Genomic DNA, 18,192 nt, shown 5'->3' with positions numbered 1-18,192 from the left:
ACACACACACACACACACACACACACACACACACACACACACACACAATGACCCCTGAATTCACACAACTACATGTCAAGCACAGAACCCTGTTATAAAGTGATTTTATTAAATTGATTTGGACATACTGTAGGTCAAATAATATTTTCCGAAGATAACAATTATGGACTTTAAAGCTCGACATAAAATTAGTAGCTTCAAAAGTGTTAGTCATATTCCCCAGCAACAGCATGATAAAATAATTCAACTATGTAGAAATATAGAACTCTAGGACTAGCTGGAAACTCGGAAATCATTTAGCCTAATGTCCTCGTTTTGTGAGAAAACTAGACTCAACGATTAGGCGATCTGCCCAAGCTCACACACCTAATAGTAATAAAGCTAGAAATCAAACCGATTTTTCCTAAAACTAAAATCCTACTGATGATAGTTCCGCTGTCTCTCTACCAACTAAAAGTCTAGGCGGCTCTCTAACGCCGCAGGCTACCATGACATGGACGAGGGTAAGACACTACAGTAAATCGTAGTCGAGGGCATCAGGCCTGGAAGGGGTTCCACCCAGGAACCAGGCTGGCCCTCTCCTGGGCAAGGAGGACACACAGGAGAAGGGACTTCCCAAAGGCTGTGAACAGAGCTGTCTGGATGAAAATCCAGAGAGGGACACAATTATCCCCAAACCCCATCTCTAGTTTCATGGCCCACCCACTAAATAATGTGCTCCTTTTAAATCTCGTTTATGCCTTTGAGGTTTTAGTTACACAAAAACCCTTTCCAGTCAAACAGAAGAAATTAATTCAAATATGAAGAGAAAATCAAGCTTTGTTTCAGTATTTCGATGACTATTTCGGGAATTCATTTCCCAACCTCTTAAGACAGTTGACAGACACCACGAACCTGTTCACCCATTTCAGAGCTTCAAAGATCCTTAACTTCCCCCAAGACTTCCTGAGCATAAGGACTACATGTGGGAATCAATGGAAACAGGAATGAGAAGAGAAACAAAGTTAAAAATTAGTTGCTTTTTGTTCTCGTCATTGGGGACTTTTGGTCTTCTAAACATTCCTTGAGTTCTTCCACATGAGTTTTTAATATCAATCTAGCCACAAAAAAAAAAAAAAAGAAAAAAAGGAAGAAGAAAAGAAAAAGGGGCCTATAAATGTTGGGATACTGAACAACTCAGTATCTCTCCCCTCCCCGTGGCTCGCTCTGCCCCAGCACCTGGCCACCTTCTGCTCCGCAAACATGGCAGCGGGGGCCAGCCAGCTGGTGCTGCCAGCCTTGCGCGCTCCACTCCAGCGCCCCCCTCAGAAAGGCCTTCCCTGACTGTCTAATGATGCCCCACCCCCACCCCACCCCCACTCTAAATCATCACCCTAGTTTATTTTCTTCATAGCACTTAATCACTATCTCAAACTACATTATGTATTTGCTTACTTGCGTATCATCTGTCTCCTCCACCAGAAGTAAACTCCATGAGAGCAGGGCCCTTGTCTGTCTTACTCAGTGGTATTCCCAGCACCTAGCACAATGCCTGGCACAGAGGAGGTGTTCAATAAATACTTGCTGAATGAATGAAGAAAGGAAAGGAGAGAGTGACATAGATATTCATGCCTAAAAACGAAGGAATACCTGATCCTCAATGAAGGTATTGAGGACTCCTACACATTATTGCCCAAAATTACAGAAACAGAGACTAAATATTATTAGTGACTCCTCCCACCATCCACTTCTCCTATGGTCTCCCCTAGCTAGTAAGGAGCTCCACGTGCTACAAAAGGAGCCCAAGAGGGCAATTCTGGATGGAGAAAAGTTCCAACTTTGCTTGCTTACTTCTTCCTCCCTATTTACATTCAGTTATTTCCAAAAAATTCAAGTTAAAAATATGTGATGTAGCCACTAGAAAATTAAGTCTAACATAGAGACACAGTGATTAGCAGAATCCACAACATGTTTTAAAAAAAGTTCAAGGGCATGTACGTCTGCCAGTGATTTCTCTGATGGGCCAAGTGAATGGAAATTATGAGTCACCTAAAATCTAAAATGAAATTTAATGCCATCTAGGAAGGGGTGGATATTTACGGGTACTGTGAGGACATACAGGTAAAGCGGGCTCAGAAGTAATGGGATCTATGGAACGATATGTAGGGGCTGAACCAAGGGATAACCTCAGAAATACCAGGACACTGTCTTTGTGGGAGCTGTCCATTTTCAAATGCATTAACCAGTATGTCTGAATCGAGAGAAGGAAGGGCATGAGCTCCTGAAGGGGGGGATGACTGGGGTAACTTTTAGGTAAAGCGTAGACAGAAGGTGACTCAGGAGGCTGGGCAATGATCATGGTTTCCTGTGTCGTATTTCCCATTACTGAGACATCAGGCCCAAATCCCAGGAAATGCACACCCATGACTGGGGCCTCACAGCCTGTCTTGAGCAGACACTCAGAGGGATTCCAGATTCAAAGCCAAGTTGTGGCACACACTTGACATGAATCTAAAAAAACCAACCTCACTATATGCCTCTTCAATAAGAATGTCCTGCTGGGGCTTGCTGTAAAAATTTCTTAGGTCAATGTAGGTATTTACAGGGTTTCCTTCCTAGTGGCACTTATGGGTTTTAAGATTTTTAACTCTTAGCAAAATGCTCTATATAACTGATATTTTGAGATGGTTTCTCTCCTTTGTATGCACTCTCTGGTGGATGCAGAGGCTGGTGCTCTGACTGAAGGCTTTCCCACACTCATCACATTTAAAAGGTTTCTCCCCAGTGTGCACTCTCTGGTGGATGCAGAGGCTTGAGCTCTGGCTGAAGGCCTTCCCACACCCACAACATCTATAGGGTTTCTCCCCAGTGTGTACTCTCTGATGGATGCAGAGGCTTGAGCTCTGGCTGAAGGCCTTCCCACACTCATAACATTTATAGGGTTTCTCTCCTGTGTGAACTCTCTGATGCATGCAGAGGCTAGAAGTGTGCCTGAAGGCCTTCCCACACTCTTCACATTTAAAGGGTTTCTCTCCGGTGTGGACTCTCTGATGCATGCAAAGGTTTGAACTATTACTAAAGCCCCTTCCACACTCACTACAGACATAGGGTTTCTCACCTGTATGAACTCTCATGTGAATTTGAAGATGTGAGCTCCAATTGAAGGCTTTGCCACACTCATAGCATTTATAGGGCTTCTCCACTGTGTGGATTTTCTTATGTCTGTTAAGTTTTGTTGTAGTACTAAAATCCTTACCACAATCATCACATTTATAGACCTTCTCTCCTGTGTGGTCTCTCCAATGAATATGAAGTTCTGATATATGAAAGAAACCCTTGTCACACTTGTCACATTTATGGGGTTTCTCAGCAGTGTGAATTTTCTGATGCATAAAAAGATCTGCTCTCTCAGAGAAAAATTCCCTACACATGGGGCACTTGTAGATCATTTTTCCTATTTGGTATCGTGATTTAGAGGAAAAAATTTCTGTACGACTACTATAGTTACACGATTGCTATTTCATAGAGTCTCTTATTTGGCCATTCTGGCAGTTTATCTCAGGCTTGCTCTATTAGGTAGGTCTAAGGTTGGCCTAAGCTTCTCCCTGCCTGTATTTCTGTGGAAGATTTCTTCCTGCATAGTGCTCCTCACTCAGTATTATTATTGATCATAAAGTGACATTTACTTCCACATGAATTCTGTAACTCATGAACACAGAACTTTCCTTTAGATCCTGAGTTGTCAACATTCCAAGGGGCTCCCAAGGTGCAAACCTCTGTGTTTGTAAGCCCCTGGAATCTTCCTCTTGTAGAACAATCTCGTACTTCCCACTTCTAGAAAAAGGACTGCACAGTGTCCCCTGTGGTGGAGGGTCTCGGTCCCCTGTAGCCTCCCCTTGAAGAGTCAGTAGGACATTCTGCCTCCTACACATCAGACAGGAGCCTTCCCAGGAAGCAAGCTCCTCGGGTTCCAGGTGTGTCAATCCTTCCTTCTGGGGATTCCCTACATGGGTCTCACTCCAGTCTCCTGTAACAGAAACATAAGTAAATATATTGAAAATGCCTCTTTCCCAAAAATTGCTATTGGTTCCATAATTAATTTCATATAAACGTGACAGCAGCAATACAGACCTTTTTTGATCTTGAGGAAGAAGCTCTCTTATCGTCCAGAGAGATGTATCTCTTGGATTTGCAGGTCTGAAGAAGAGAATTTGTAGATATCATGCTCCTGTTCATAGCCCAAGTATATAATCCACTTACAACCACTTACTGTAATTATCTAAACAACGTCAAGGGAATATTATTGAAAAAGAAAAGAAATCCTCAGAAGACCTGAATATGAGGAGCAGCTGTCCTGCATAAAGGAGCAAGAAGGAAAACTATCTCCGCTTTGAACTTCAGAAAGGACAGTGTTTGCTTTAGAACTAAAACATCCCATTTGAGTAGCCTTCCGATCTATAGAAAGACTAAATCTATGATATATTGGTATTGAATGTCATTCCCTTGCTCAATTGTCCTCAATGGTTTCCTGATATACTTAAAACAAAATCCAAACCCTTCAGTGAAAACCCAAGGCCCTGCATGACCTTGCCTCCACTCTCCCCCACACCTTGCTGTGCCTTCTCCTTCAGTCCTCAACACCACAAGCTACTGCCTGAAATGCTTGCTCCCCCACCTGGCACGTGGCTTGCTCTGTCAGCTGCCCCTCCCTCACTTGAGGAAGGTCCCTGACTGAGACTCTATTTCAATCTCTCGTTTGATTCCTTCAAAGCACACAGAACTTGTGATTATCTTATTGTTCCTTGGTTTTTGATACATCTCTTGTAGTAGGATATAAATGCCATGAGGAAGGAACTCTGTGTGTTGCTCACTGTTATGTTCCAGTGAAGGGGAGGTGTTCAATTAATATTTGTAGAATGCATCTATAGAATATTTTATGACAACCTCTCTCCTCCAACAGACATATCCCACTTCATTCTGGTATAGAGGCACATTTCCCAGTGCCTTATTACCAGTCTTTTGACAACCAACAGGGGACAAAATACACAACAAATAGAATGATCAGGAAATAAAATAAATCCCAAAATATTTATTTGAACTCTTGTGAGATTTAGGACTATGTTTTAGCAATCTTTTCATCGCTTGTATTTTATAATCAGTAACTGATACTTCAATTAATTAATTAAATGAAATCAACAGATCTTCTTCAAGTAACACTTTCAATAGTATGTTCCATACAAAGACAGGGTCATGGGCAAATGAGATTTCCTCAACATTAAAGTGGCAAAATAAATTGGACTCTTTTAAATGGAAGTGTTTGGATTATGAAATTGAACTAGATACTCAAATTTCAGCAAATATATAGTCAGTGGCTGGAAAAATATATGCATTTATCCTTTGTTCTATAACAACATTTCTAGAGATCCATCCCAAGATACAATGGCAAAAATAGGAAGTGACTGATGTCCTAGGTTATTCACTGAGGCAGTACCTGTCATGGCAAAACTGCAGACAACCAAAGGCCTATCTGCAGGGGACTGGTCCAATCAACTCTAGTACTTCCTCACAATAAAATGCTGCTTAGCTGCTCAAAAAAAAAGGAATGAGGAAGAACACTATGCATTGATATGGAGCAAACCCCTGTCATACTGTTTAGTAAACAAAGCAAGACACAGAACGGCATATATACTATGCTAACTTTTGTGCAAAGCAGGGATGTGAATGCGAATGTATGTATTTGTTCACATAACATGCACAAATTAATACAGAGGATAACACAAAAGCAATTATCTATGGGGGATGAAGGAGCAAAGATGAAGTAAAACTTTTCCAAATGTACCCTGTTTTGTAGTTTTGGCTTTGGAAATGTGTTTATATATATATATATATTCCAAAAATAAAATTAAATAAAAAAAAGGAAAATGATACCTAAAATTTTAAAACAAATGAAGAGAATGAACCTTAATTTTCAAGTTGGTAACATCCACAAAGGGCTTCAGAGTACCACATACTGAGTGTACATACTTAGCGGGACAGATTCTGTTGACAAAAAAGCTGCAAAGAGGGGTGCCTGGGTTGCTCAGTCAGTTAAGCATCTGCCTTTGGCTCAGGTCTTGATCTCAGGGTCCGGGGATTGAGCCCCACATCAGGCTCCCTGCTCAGCCGGGGAGTCTGCTTCTCCCTCTGCCGCTCCCCCTGCTTGTGCTCGTTCACTCTCTCAAATAAATAAATAAAATCTTTTTTTTAAAAGAGCTGCAAAGAAATCAAACTTCTTTCAATAGTTTGTTAGTTATAACAACACTGGTGTGTTTATAAAGATTAAGCAAACAAGTAATTTTGTTAATGTTAGGAACCAAGATTCAATGTAAGATAAACCAAATACAAACATAAAATCAAAGTTAAGGAAAAAACTAATCCAACATAAAATGTGACTTATCAGTTTGAATTCATGTCTTTTTTAGCTCTATCCACCAAAAAGACCTAGAAGCAATGACAACCAACAGCAAAACACCCTTCTCCACCAAAAGACACAGGGATCCTTGAAGGAGCAGCTGATTTCAAGGCCAGAGCAGCATTTTACAAAATTAGCCTGGGACATCTCGTTATTCCAGAAAGCAAGAGACCAAGAGAGTCATGCCAAAGGAACACCAATGTCAATTTATGAAGAGACTCCCATTGGCCAAGAATGGGACAACTGAGCATCAAAAGGAATAATGAACACAATCTACTGAAACAAATTAAATATACAAAACCTCAGATTTCACAATGATTTCAGGGGTGAGGAATGGGGGTAGAGGGGAGCAGAGAGAGAGATAGACAGACAGAGGCAGAGAGACAGAGATTCAAGGCACTGAATAAAACTAGAAGTAACTAGGCCACCAACTTTTTACCCTGAAAACTGGCAATTAAAAGGAAAGAACTGTGCCTCCATCCTATCTTTCCTCTATGAGCTTTTTTTTTTTTTTTAAGATTTATTTATTTTAGAGAGAGAACGTGGTGGGGAGGGGCAGAGGGAGAGACAGAATCTCAAGCAGACACCCTGTTGAGTGCAGAGCCCCACGCGGGGCTCAATCTCATGACCCTGAGATCACGATCTGATCTGAAATCAAGAGTCAGATGCTTAACTGACTGGGCCACCCAGATGCCCCTCTATGAACTATCTTTTGAGGTAATGCAACAACCCAGCTAGTAAATGTGTAACCCTAACGAAATACCTGACCATGACCAGGAATTTTACATTGCAAGGATCAGGCTGTTACCACCTAAACCCACTCACCAATCTTAGCATTACTCAAAAGAGGAGCAACCAGACCTGTGTGCCCCCCAATACGATGCGATAGGAAACACACAGCATCACTCTGAAATATTCTTGCCAAAAGATTGAACCAGGACCTAACCAAGACTCTAGACATCATTTTTATTTAAAGGAACAAGGAGGGATAGAAGAAATGCCAGGAAGCAAGTAGAAAAATACCAAAGTGTGAGCCAGTCCACAGGACAGCTGCCCATTGTTCCAACAAGTAAATGGCCTGGAAATGGGGAGTCGTGGTGGAGAGCGACTCTAGATTAAAGAGACTCAAGACCTAACAATCAAATGTAATGTGAGGACCTTCTTTGGAATCTGATTCCAATAAACCAACTGCTGAAAGGAGGCAAGTGAGGAAACATGATTAGAGATGGGGTTATCACGTTGTACAAGAAATGCGGCCAACTGTGTTAAGGTGTGCTAACACCATTGGAGTCATGTAAACAAATGTCAGTGTTCTCAGAGATGTATAGTGAAGTTTGCAGGAATCAAGTGACATGAGATGGGTCCAAGATGGTCTTCAAATGCTTCAGAAAAAAAAAACAAGACAGTAAAAAAGGACAGTAAAGCAAATGTGGCAAAAACATTGTCACTACTGAGGCCAGGTAATGGACACATAATGATGGATAAACGATAAATAAAATGTACCTCTGGGCGTATCTGAAGTTTTTTATGATAAAAAAATCGGATAAAGAAGATGTGGTCTTCTTTAAAGAAGGAAGGTCTACCCTTCCATAATATACAATGGAATATTACTCAGCCATCAGAAAGGATGAATACCCAACTTTTACATCAACATGGATGGGACTGGAGGAGATTATGCTAAATGAAATAAGTCAAGCAGAGAAAGTCAATTATCATATGGTTTCACTTATTTGTGGAACATAAGCAATAGCATGGAGGACATTAGGTGAAGGAAGGGGAAAATGAAGGGGGTGGAAATCAGAGGGGGAGACGAACCATGAGAGACTGTGGACTCTGAGAAACAAACAGGGTTCTAGAGGGGAGGGGGGTGGGGGGATGGGCTAGCCTGCTGATGGGTATTAAGGAGAGCACGTACTGCATGGAGCACTGGGTGTTATACGCAAACAATGAATTATGGAACGCTACACCAAAAACTAATGATGTAATGTATGGTGACTAACATAACAAAATAAAATTAAATTTTAAAAAAAATCCGTTAATGCTGGGAAGACATTCTTTTCCTGCTCCTCTTGCAACAACAAACTGATCCCAGAACCAGGTACACTGTACAGACATGAAACTAAACAAATATGATCTTCCAAATGGCTGACTTCTCCAAGCAACCCTGAGCATGTAAGAATGTGCACAGCATCGCAGATGTCCCTGGAGAGAGAGAAGTCCGTGGCTTCAGGGCAGGGACAAGAGGAGGACAAAGGCGCAGTGCCACACTACAGCCTCCCTCCCTCACCAGCCACCCCAGACACTGTGTGGCTCTCCTCACTCGGAAATGAAGCAGTGAGGGTCAGGGCACCCATCCAGACTGGCGCCTCAGAAGAGACTGACTCCACTCAGAGGGCAAAAACTCCACCCCAAAGCTCAGGGACATGAAATTCCGACATGAACTCCCGCCAGAGTTTCCCTCAAGGAGGAAATCAGTCACCATTCCTTCCAAGTAAAAATGCTCAAACATACCTGTAAGTCTTACCCCGTGGTGGGGATGGGGGATGGGATAAGCTATATTCTGCAGGAAAAAGAAAAAAAAGATAAAGAGAAACTCCAGCCAATTTCCCACATGACCAAACAAAGAACAACAGGACAAACAGCAGTAAAAAGGATCCCTGCCATAAACTTTCCTAAACATTACCTGACCCACTGCGCCTGTACACATAAAGAAGACCGGAAAGCAAGGGAGTAGGTATGAGCTAAAAATCCTACAAATCCCAAATGCACATGTTCCCAAGATTCTCCCACTCAAGACATGTCTCATATCCAGTGATCCCTAAGAGCTTTGAAGGGGACAGCCTTTAGAACTGCAGGACCACCCTTCTGACCTGAGGGGGAAGGAGCCCTGCCCTGAGGTCTCCTGAACAGTACCCACGGCAACACTCAGTCTCTCCACATGAGACCTCAGGAGCGGGCCAGCAGTCTGGAGGTTCAATCTACAGTGGGGAGGAACTGCTCAAATAGGAATTTAGAGTTTGCAGAGAATTGAGAGAAAAACTGCTTAAATTCAGCCCATGAAATCCCCACCTTCCATGAAAAAGGGAGTTCCTTCCATCCACTGGAATCTTTGCCTCATCTAAACATTGTGACATGAAGGAACATCCAAATCAGAACTGCCCTCTCAGTACAGCTAAAAATGAGGAATCAGCAAATAAATACCTGATGTTGAGATGCAAAGAAGTAAAAAAATGAGTTCTAAATACAGAGAAACTGTCCTGAGGGCATAGAAGCTCTGGGCACTGACACTGGGAAGGGCCATCTGGAGGTGCAGGTGCAGGATTCACAGCTGAGAGGACAGAGCTGTCGCCCTTTGAGGGCTGCTCCAGGCAAGTGCTCCCCATTCGAGATTGGGAGGCAGTGCTAACACTGAACCACAGCCTGAGGCTGTGGGAGACACACAGGCCCCCGCACCGGCCTTAATGTTCCTTGTAGGCAGACGTGCTTGTGGGGGAAGGAGCCCCCTCTGGTCACACCCGCAGGGGGCAAATGTCAAGAGGAAGGACAGAGTGAGGACACTGATTTTCTTCCCTAACTTCAGACTGAGTCTGATGCAGAATACAGGTAACAGTCCCTCGGCCCTGGAAGAAGCTCATGCTGTGCCGGGAGGAATGGATGTGGATTCTGAAAGAGAGATTATTTAAACATACTTTTACGTACACCTTTTACGTATATTACTCTCTTTACATAGCTGACCAAAAAATACTGTTTTGCCTGGGAAAAAAGAGTGCACTAGTTTTTCATCAATTTCTTGTTAAAATGATCCTATGGTTGCAAACCGGGAACTCAAACTAGAAGGGCCTAGTCTCCACAGGGCAGGTGTTGGAGAACAGAGATGCCAATGACTGAGACACATGGACAGACAGCATCCCACAGGGACACTTGGTGCCAAGATGACGGAAGGCATTAGAGGAATGCCAGCCATTCAACCACAGAGGGGGAGGTCAGGAAACTGTGACCAATGCTCCAGAAGGCTGGATCATACTCTGTACAGGTTAGACATAAAATCAAGACTAATCACCCTGATGCAGCAGGAGAGAGAAATACAGTTACACTCCTATAGGCATAAGCAGCCAAAAGGCTCAACATCAGATTCTGCATACACCTGTGAAACCAGATGCCACCTAACACTGCACGGTGCTGTTCTGAATGAGGCAGACTGTGACTCAGGAGCTACAAAGTACAAAGGCACAGACACCTGGGACTGGTGCTGATGACAAAGAAGAGAAATTCGCTGCCGAGCCACTAAAACCCCCCAGCCAGGCTTCTGAGGACATAAGCTTGCAGAAGGGCATGCCAGTGGGCCCCAGACCGGAGCCAGGGAGACTGAGGACCATGTCTTGTTAGCACTGACGACAGAGAAGAGCGGGGCTGGTGAGGGAGAAGGGTTGGTGTGGGGACAGGACAGGGATGCCTTTGAAAGACTGAGGACTAAAAGATGCAGGGCAGCCGCTGTGTGAATGAAGTTCAACCAAAGGAGTGGAAGGGACTGAAAAGTGTATTTCTACTTAGTCTCAGAACATCAGGCGAGTATACCACCCAACACAATTTTGTATGTTTCCTTTTTAAATAATCAGGATAATGCAGATGTACTAGCCTATCACCAAAAAAAAAAAAAAAAAAGTTTTCTATGCTATCAGTCAGTCAAAATGTGAAGGAGCATGCTTTGGAGACCCACGAACAGACATCTGTATTATGTATTTTCTTCTTTTTTGAAATGCTGGCTGCACAAGTGTTCATATCATCAGTAAGATGCTGATACCCACAAAACCTCACTCAGGTAATAGACTGGCTTCTCATGTAAACAAAGAAGTAAAGGAGCACACGAAGCAAGAACAGCAGATGATGATGGGTTTGAACCTGGGTGAAGGGTACACAGGGGTACATTTTGTTATTTCCTCTGCTTTTGAATTTATTAGAAATTTCCCATAACAAAAAGAAAACCAGTAAGCTTTTGCTTATGAGATCCCTGTAATGAAGGTGTGAAGTCATGAGAAAGACAGACACCAGCGTTCTCAACCGCAGAGCTAAATCAGCTGCCGGCAGGGACACCACTACCCTGACGACCCAGGCACATCACTGCACGCAGACAAGGAGGACACTGGCATACAAACGTATGAGCAGCTGACCTGTCTCCAGGGAAACCTGATCATTTGACCCCAACACGTCCTTCCAGCTTTCTGACTCTGCTAATCCGACAGCATCTTTCCTTTGTTCCCAGAGGACCTCCAATCTGCTTTTCATGGTTTTCTGTCCCACTAATCAGACCCCGTCCGCCTTTTCCTCCCACTCCCTTTCCCGGCACAGGCTCCGCAGCCCCACCCTTCTCACCGGCCACCCTCCTCTTGCATCACCATGCGAAGGCCATCCCTCAGTTCTGTCATCACCAATAACGGCACGGCCATCTCCAAAATCCGCTCAAGCAACCTACTCTCTGACCACCTGGCGCTTTGTCCCCTGCCAGCTAACCGACTCCAGTAGTCCCTCACCCAGAGACTCACAAGCACTAGCCTTTCCATTTCTCCTGTCAGCCGCTCACTCCGCTTCCGTCCACTGTGCGAGCTCCTCTCCCGGGCTCACGGCTAGCTCTCTTGCTGCCTTCTCCCTGTCACACCATTGTAATAACACCCTCCCTTCTTAAATCACTTCTCCACCTGTCCATGCAGGCACCCAAACGGCTGAATGATGCCAGGCTCTACTGAATCCATGATGACAAACCTCAAATGGGCACCAGGCCTCCACACACTCCTCTGAGAGTCTTGATTTCACACTTCCCAGTATTTCCAATTGCTGCTTCGTGGTCATAACAGCAATGGCCCTGGTACGCTCTTTCTCCTCAAACCTCCCGTGTCTCCTCCACCTCCCTTTCTTGGCGCTGATAACCCACCATGGTAATTGAGAAAACAGAAGCAGCCTGATGGCAGTGTCCTCAGCCTCCCACAGGCACCCCCGCAGCTGGCTGCATCTGCACCCACGCTCCCTGCCACCCTCCCCCTCCTTCTTGCAGGCAAGCGCCCTGCTCCTCACAGGCCAGCCCTTCCACTGGTGTGCGGTCAGCTCCTCCTGAGGCCTCTCCAAATTAAATCCTGCAATGATTCTCTTTGCCAGCAACGATTTTGTCCTACCTACTGGTCCATTCCCATACAAACATGTGCTAGATGCCCCTTCCTGAAACAAACTTCTTTGGATCCCACAGCCCCCCCCCCACCCATCAGCCAAAATACCCTCTCTCTCCTTCACAGCAAAACTTCTTGGGAGCTTCATGCTTCACATTCTCTCGATCAGGTTTCTGTCTCTCCCTTTCCCCGAAAACCACTCTTATCCAGGCCATTGTGACCTCCACATCGTCAAACCCAGTGAGCGCAGCCCTTGTCTACTAGACGGGACCATATGACACACTTTCCGGGGCTTGCATTGGGGCCCCTCACCAGCTGTCCTGCTCCCTCAGTAGCCACTCCTTGTTTCCTTTACTGGACACTCCTCCTCCTCTTCTGCTTGACTTCTAAAATGTTGGGGTGCTGCAGGGCACCAATGGGGATCCCCTTTTTTGCAATTCTATAATCTCTCTTCAAGTAATCTCACCCAGTCACACAGGCTAAAATGCCATCCTGATGTCGGCTCCGAAGTTCTACGTCTAGCGCAGGACTGCATCACAAACAGCACCCCCAAACCCAAGCCTTCAGCGGGCTCCCCCCTCACTCTTCCATCCCAGGAGCATCCACGCAGGAAGCCCGCCTTACTTCCTCGTCCCCGTATCTGCCTCCCTCCATGATCTCTGTCCACCTGCCTGGCCTCGCCTCTGCGACCACAACAGCCACCCCAGCCAAGCTCAGACGAAGCCCACAGCTGCTCAATCGGCCATCTCTCAGCTTGACTCCTGCGCCTCCACAAGTCAGCCTAATGTTTTAAAAACATGAATAAAACCATGCCACACCCCTGCTTCAACCCTCCACTGCTCTCTAAAGTGCATGCTCCTTTCTCCGGGGCACATGCAGGACACCCAATCTCACGCCCACACCCTCTTGCACACCACGCACCTCACTGGTCCCCTTTCCAGTCTTCGAACTCACCAAGCCTGCTCCCTCCAGTGCCTCAAGCGCTCCCCTGCCCACATGTCTCCCTGATCCTCCGGGAGCCAGCGTCTTCTCAGCTGTGAGGGCGTCTCAGAGGGCGGTGCTCCATTAACCACTTTAGACTGACTCACCTCCTACCCCGCAAGGCTCTCTCAGCCAGGGCTCTGTTGGGTTTTCCTCACCATCCCATACCCACCACAGCCGCCTGAGTTAGTCTGTGTGCTAAGGGACGTGTTTCCTTGTTTGTTGTCTTCCCTGCCCCTTGAGGGCCAGCTCCCAACCAGCAAGAGCCACAGAGAACCAGTGAATTTAGTGAACACCTAAGACTCTTTCATCTCTTTGTCTTCCACGGGGCACCAAGCAACAAATGTTTATCGAGTGTGTGTGCCCTCAACAGTGAGCACGAACACGCCTAGTCCCTTCCTGTATGGAAGTTACCATCTACAGCAGAGGGGCAGACATCATCAAAGACATCCACAAGAAATGTAAAACCCACACTATGCTAAGTGCTACAAGGCAGACCCGGGTGGTACTCTGAGAGCCCATGACTGCGAGGGCAGTGGGGTTGACCTGGTCAGCAGGGTCAGGGAAGACCGCCCCAAAGTAGCAAGAGTTGGAGCTCAGATCTACAGGAGAGAGTCGACCACAATGGACTGTGGGAAGGAATAAGGCCTGGATGAGAAGAGAGAAAGGGCCCACAGGGGACACAGGGCATGGTGAGAATGGGGAGGATGGTGTAGAACTGACAGGTCTTGATCTTTATACTAACAGCAATGGAAAGCCACTGGAGTGGTTAGTTTTTGTACATTTTAAAATGGAAACATCACAGTTGTGTTTTTATTTTTAATTTTTTAAAAAGATTTTATTTAATTATTTGAGAGAGAAAGAGAGCACGAGAGAGGTGAAGAGCAGAGGGAAAAGCAGAATCCCCACCGAATGGGGAGCCTGATGCAGGGCTCGATCCTGGGACTCCAGGATCATGACCTGAGCTGTAGGCAGACGCTTTACCCACCGAGCCACCCAGGCGCCCCCACACTTGTGTTTTTAAATAAAAAGCTGTAGCTAAAGTAGAGTTAACAGGTGAGTGAAAAGCAGGAGTACTTGGGGGTGAATATGCCAGAGATTACCTCAGTAGCCTAGGACAGGAAGGATGGTAACCGGCACCAAAGCAGTGGTAGAGATAAAAAGAAGTGGATGATTTTAAGGCATATTTAGGAGAGAAAAATCAGTCCGATTAGTGGACTAAATAAACACAATGGGTTAGGGAAGACGAAATGCCAAGGATGACCCTTAGGTTTTCTGTTTTAATAACCGGGTGGAGGTGGGGCCGTTCATTAAGACAGGGAACACTAGGAAAGATCTCAGTTTAGAGATTAAGAACATGACTTCAATTTCAGACATCTGTAATATCCAAGAGCAGATGTCAAGGACAGTAGCTGGATGGAAGAAACTAGCACTCAGGTAAGATGTCAGCACTTTATAAGATGCAAATTTGTGAGCCATTACCATGTAGAGGGTTAACTGAAGCAGTGCCAGGTGAGAAGTGAAGAGGACACACTCCAGCACAAGAGGACATCCTGCATGATTCCACTTACAGAGTTCAAAACAGGTGAAGTCACTCTACGCTCTTAGGAACAGAGAGGACAGAGGAGCTATGCCTAGAAAGGAGCACAGGGGGCTCGGGGGTCCCGGTCATGTGGCTCCCTAAGCTGGACGCTGGTTTACACAGGTGTGTTTACTTTAGAGCTGTGAACATTCATCATGCCATACCCTGCAGTTTGTGACTGTAGTTATGCTTCCAGGAAAAGTTCAGGGAAGAAAGAGAAATGGGAAGAATTCCACTGAAAGGGAAAGGCAGAGTAGGGGAGAAAAGAAATCGTGGAAAGGCCCGTGGAGAATCCGAGAGTCTGCCTGAGAAGGGGAAGGCCAGCCCTCCACTGTGGCAGAGGAGACGGCACGTGGTGGGAGAGCGCAGGAAGGTGCTCAGTGAGTGGGAAGCAAGGCCATCTGCAGAGGAGAGGGCAAGTGGGTGCTGGGCAGCTTGGGAGCGCAGGGAGGGTCTCGAATGGTTGTGTGCAGGGCGGGAGAGTGGAATGACCAGAGAAACACCGGAAGTGGTCATGGGCTTATCACTCAGGTGCTGTGTGAGGAACACAGATGGATGAGTATCTGCAGGACTGGGTTTTTGCCAAATGGGAATGATCAAAAGACAAAGTGGCTGCCTACCTGGAAGAAATCATTGCCTATTCCAACAGAAATTTCAGCCTTTGCGTGCTGACAGGGAAAATCATAAAACTGCCAAGGTTTTCATGTCAACAACTTCAACTGAGCCTTGAGGGCTGCTGGAGTGCCTGTAGCCTTTCCGGCTTTCGCCTGTCTCTGACTCCACCTCTCCCCCAACCCCCGGCAGCAGCCCCAGCCCCACCTGGACTGCCACTCCTCAAGGAGAAGACAGAGCGCATCAGAGCGCTCCCTCCTCTCCCACCGCCAAAGCTCAAACACACGCACACTGTCCAGGTTCCAGTTCTGTCTCCTTTTCCAGGGGAAGAAGTGCCCATGATCCTGCTCACGGTGCATCCCTTCACCATTTCTCTCTGGACATCGACTCTTTCTTTTTTCATCTTGAATGTTATCTCTGAAATTCAGACTGCTGGCTCAGGAAATCTGTCATTTGAAATAACTACACAATTACTTTGTCATAAAGTCAAGTGAAAATTACCTCTTGTTTCTGAGAAAATACAACTCCTCTGACTATAAGAAACTTAGAAAGTACTACCAGTCTTTCTAAAATTTTAGGGCTGCAAGACTTCCTATAAAGCATGAAGTATAAATAATCCCACTCTGTAGTAGCAGACCCTTTCATTTGTGGGTTAAATCTATTTCAGCAGAGATCAAACGAACTTCCCATCCAGAACTAGATCTGTTAGAACATACAGGTTAAAGTTTTTTTCCCTCAAAGGGACAAGGACACACTTTCTGGGAAGGATAAAAAAAGAAGAACAGAAAAGAAGATATGTCTATGCCTCCACATTCACCCAAAAATCACCACCACCAACTGCAATGGGCTGAAGTGGCCACGTGATTAATCTTCCTCACACGTGTAGAACAGGCAAGTGTGTCAGAGGGTCTGGAGAAGGCTCTCCAACAAAGATGATCAGCATTAGCTCAGATGATGATACACTAGACTAGTAACTGTGAAACAGAAGGAATCCAAATCAACTTCTAGGCCCCTTAATTACTGGGAAGTATTTTAGAAGAACCCTGTGTTCCCAGTTCTAATACATGTTGGCTCTTGCCATGTTTAGTGTTTGATATGTAAGTGATTCTCCACCCAGAAGCAAGCTTACAGGAAAAATGTCACCATCCTGGATGCTGAACTCTTCGATGTAGGGTCAGAGCATGCATGCATACAGGCATACGTTCTACAAACATTTATTGAGTTCCCAGTATTCGTCAGGCACTGGGCTAAGCTCTAAAGAATCTTATGATGAACAAAACATCCATGTGTTTAACAGTCTAGGAGGGGAAGGTGACAGGTCCAGTATCGCATGACCCGTGCTATCATAGAGGCTCACATCTGTGGACACAGCTGCCTAAACAAGGGGCATCCTAACTAATCTCAGCATGACAAGGAAGACTTCTAGTAGACTCTCCTTCTAAACTGAAATACAAAGGACAAACTGAGTTAGCCACAAAGAGTAGGAGGGCAGAGGATCCCAGCCTAGGGAATGGCAGGTGTCTAGGGACAGTCAGGATGACAAACCCTAGCAAGTGAAAGTTCAGTATGTAAAAGGCAGAAGGTGGGGCAAAAGCAGGAGTCACACATCAACAGGGTCCTACAAGCAACAGTAACACTTTAAACACTAAGAACTTTTTTTTTTTTTACGACTTATTCTTGAGAAAACATAATCATTACAGTTGCAACACACCTGTGCAGTAGTGGTCTTCCTATAAAGCTAGAACTCCATCCTAAAAAAAAAAACCAGGAAGGCAGGGGCACCTGGGTGGCTCAGTCGGTTAAACGTCTCCCTTTGGTTCAGGTCATGATCCCAGCATCCTGGGATGGAGACCCACGTCGAGCTCCCTGCTCAGTGCGGAGCCTGCTTCTCCCTCTCCCTCTACTTGCTGCTCCTCCCTGCTTGTGCTCTCTCTCTCTCTGTCAAATACATACATACATACATACATACATACATACATAAATAAATAAATAAATCTTTAAAAAAAAAAAGGGAAAGGAAAAGAAAAACAGGAAGGCATGAGACTGCCAAGGTTCCTAAGAGGGAAGAAAGGACGGGATTCAGGCACAGATGAGGGGTGAAGCATGGTAAAGGCCCCATTGGAGGTCGGAAAACCAAGTTCCACGAGGACATTAGCTGCTGAGTGGGCTGGTGTGCAGCTGCTTTTCTAGTAGGGGGTGAATCTGGCCTCACTACTCCTCCTGGAAATGCTAGTTCAGTTTCTGGAACAGAGAACACTCTCTTCCAATGTGGTTATCAAAAACTGTGTAAAGATTTAACTTGAAGTCCTCATTGCACTCAGCACGTCTTTTCCCTTGGAAACCCACACTGTCTCTGAGTCTCCCTTCCACTGTAGCCCAATAAAAATTAACAGCCAAATCCCCATCTTCTAATTGCAGCACCAACTGCTGAC

At 45.3% G+C, this 18,192-nt stretch overlaps 1 protein-coding gene across 10 annotated transcripts in view; it reads right to left on the bottom strand.

Annotated features, from left to right (window-relative positions):
- The window catches only part of ZNF664 (zinc finger protein 664), a 138,435-nt gene that overhangs the window by 93,727 nt on the left and 26,516 nt on the right, over positions 1 to 18,192 (bottom strand). For 6 of the 10 annotated variants that reach the window (XM_073881277.1, XM_025889595.2, XM_073881280.1 and 3 more), the window contains 2 exons: positions 4,111 to 4,176; positions 89 to 4,006 (listed from right to left, as the gene is read on the bottom strand). The exons of 2 other annotated variants lie outside the window; for them this stretch is intronic. In XM_073881277.1, coding sequence (XP_073737378.1) covers positions 2,643 to 3,428 — 786 coding nt within the window. In that variant the 5' untranslated portion in view covers positions 3,429 to 4,006; positions 4,111 to 4,176 and the 3' untranslated portion in view covers positions 89 to 2,642. Of the gene's footprint in view, positions 1 to 88; positions 4,007 to 4,110; positions 4,177 to 8,941; positions 8,991 to 17,471; positions 17,642 to 18,192 lie in introns of those variants that run through there. 2 more of the 10 variants (XM_073881278.1, XM_025889597.2) reach the window with 2 other exon arrangements.

The sequence above is a fragment of the Callorhinus ursinus genome, unplaced genomic scaffold (genome assembly GCF_003265705.2).
Source record: "Callorhinus ursinus isolate GAN/ISIS: 27379988/994484 unplaced genomic scaffold, GSC_fseal_2.0 scaffold41, whole genome shotgun sequence".
Lineage (NCBI taxonomy): Eukaryota > Metazoa > Chordata > Mammalia > Carnivora > Otariidae > Callorhinus > Callorhinus ursinus.
This window is presented reverse-complemented; position numbering and strand designations above follow the sequence as displayed.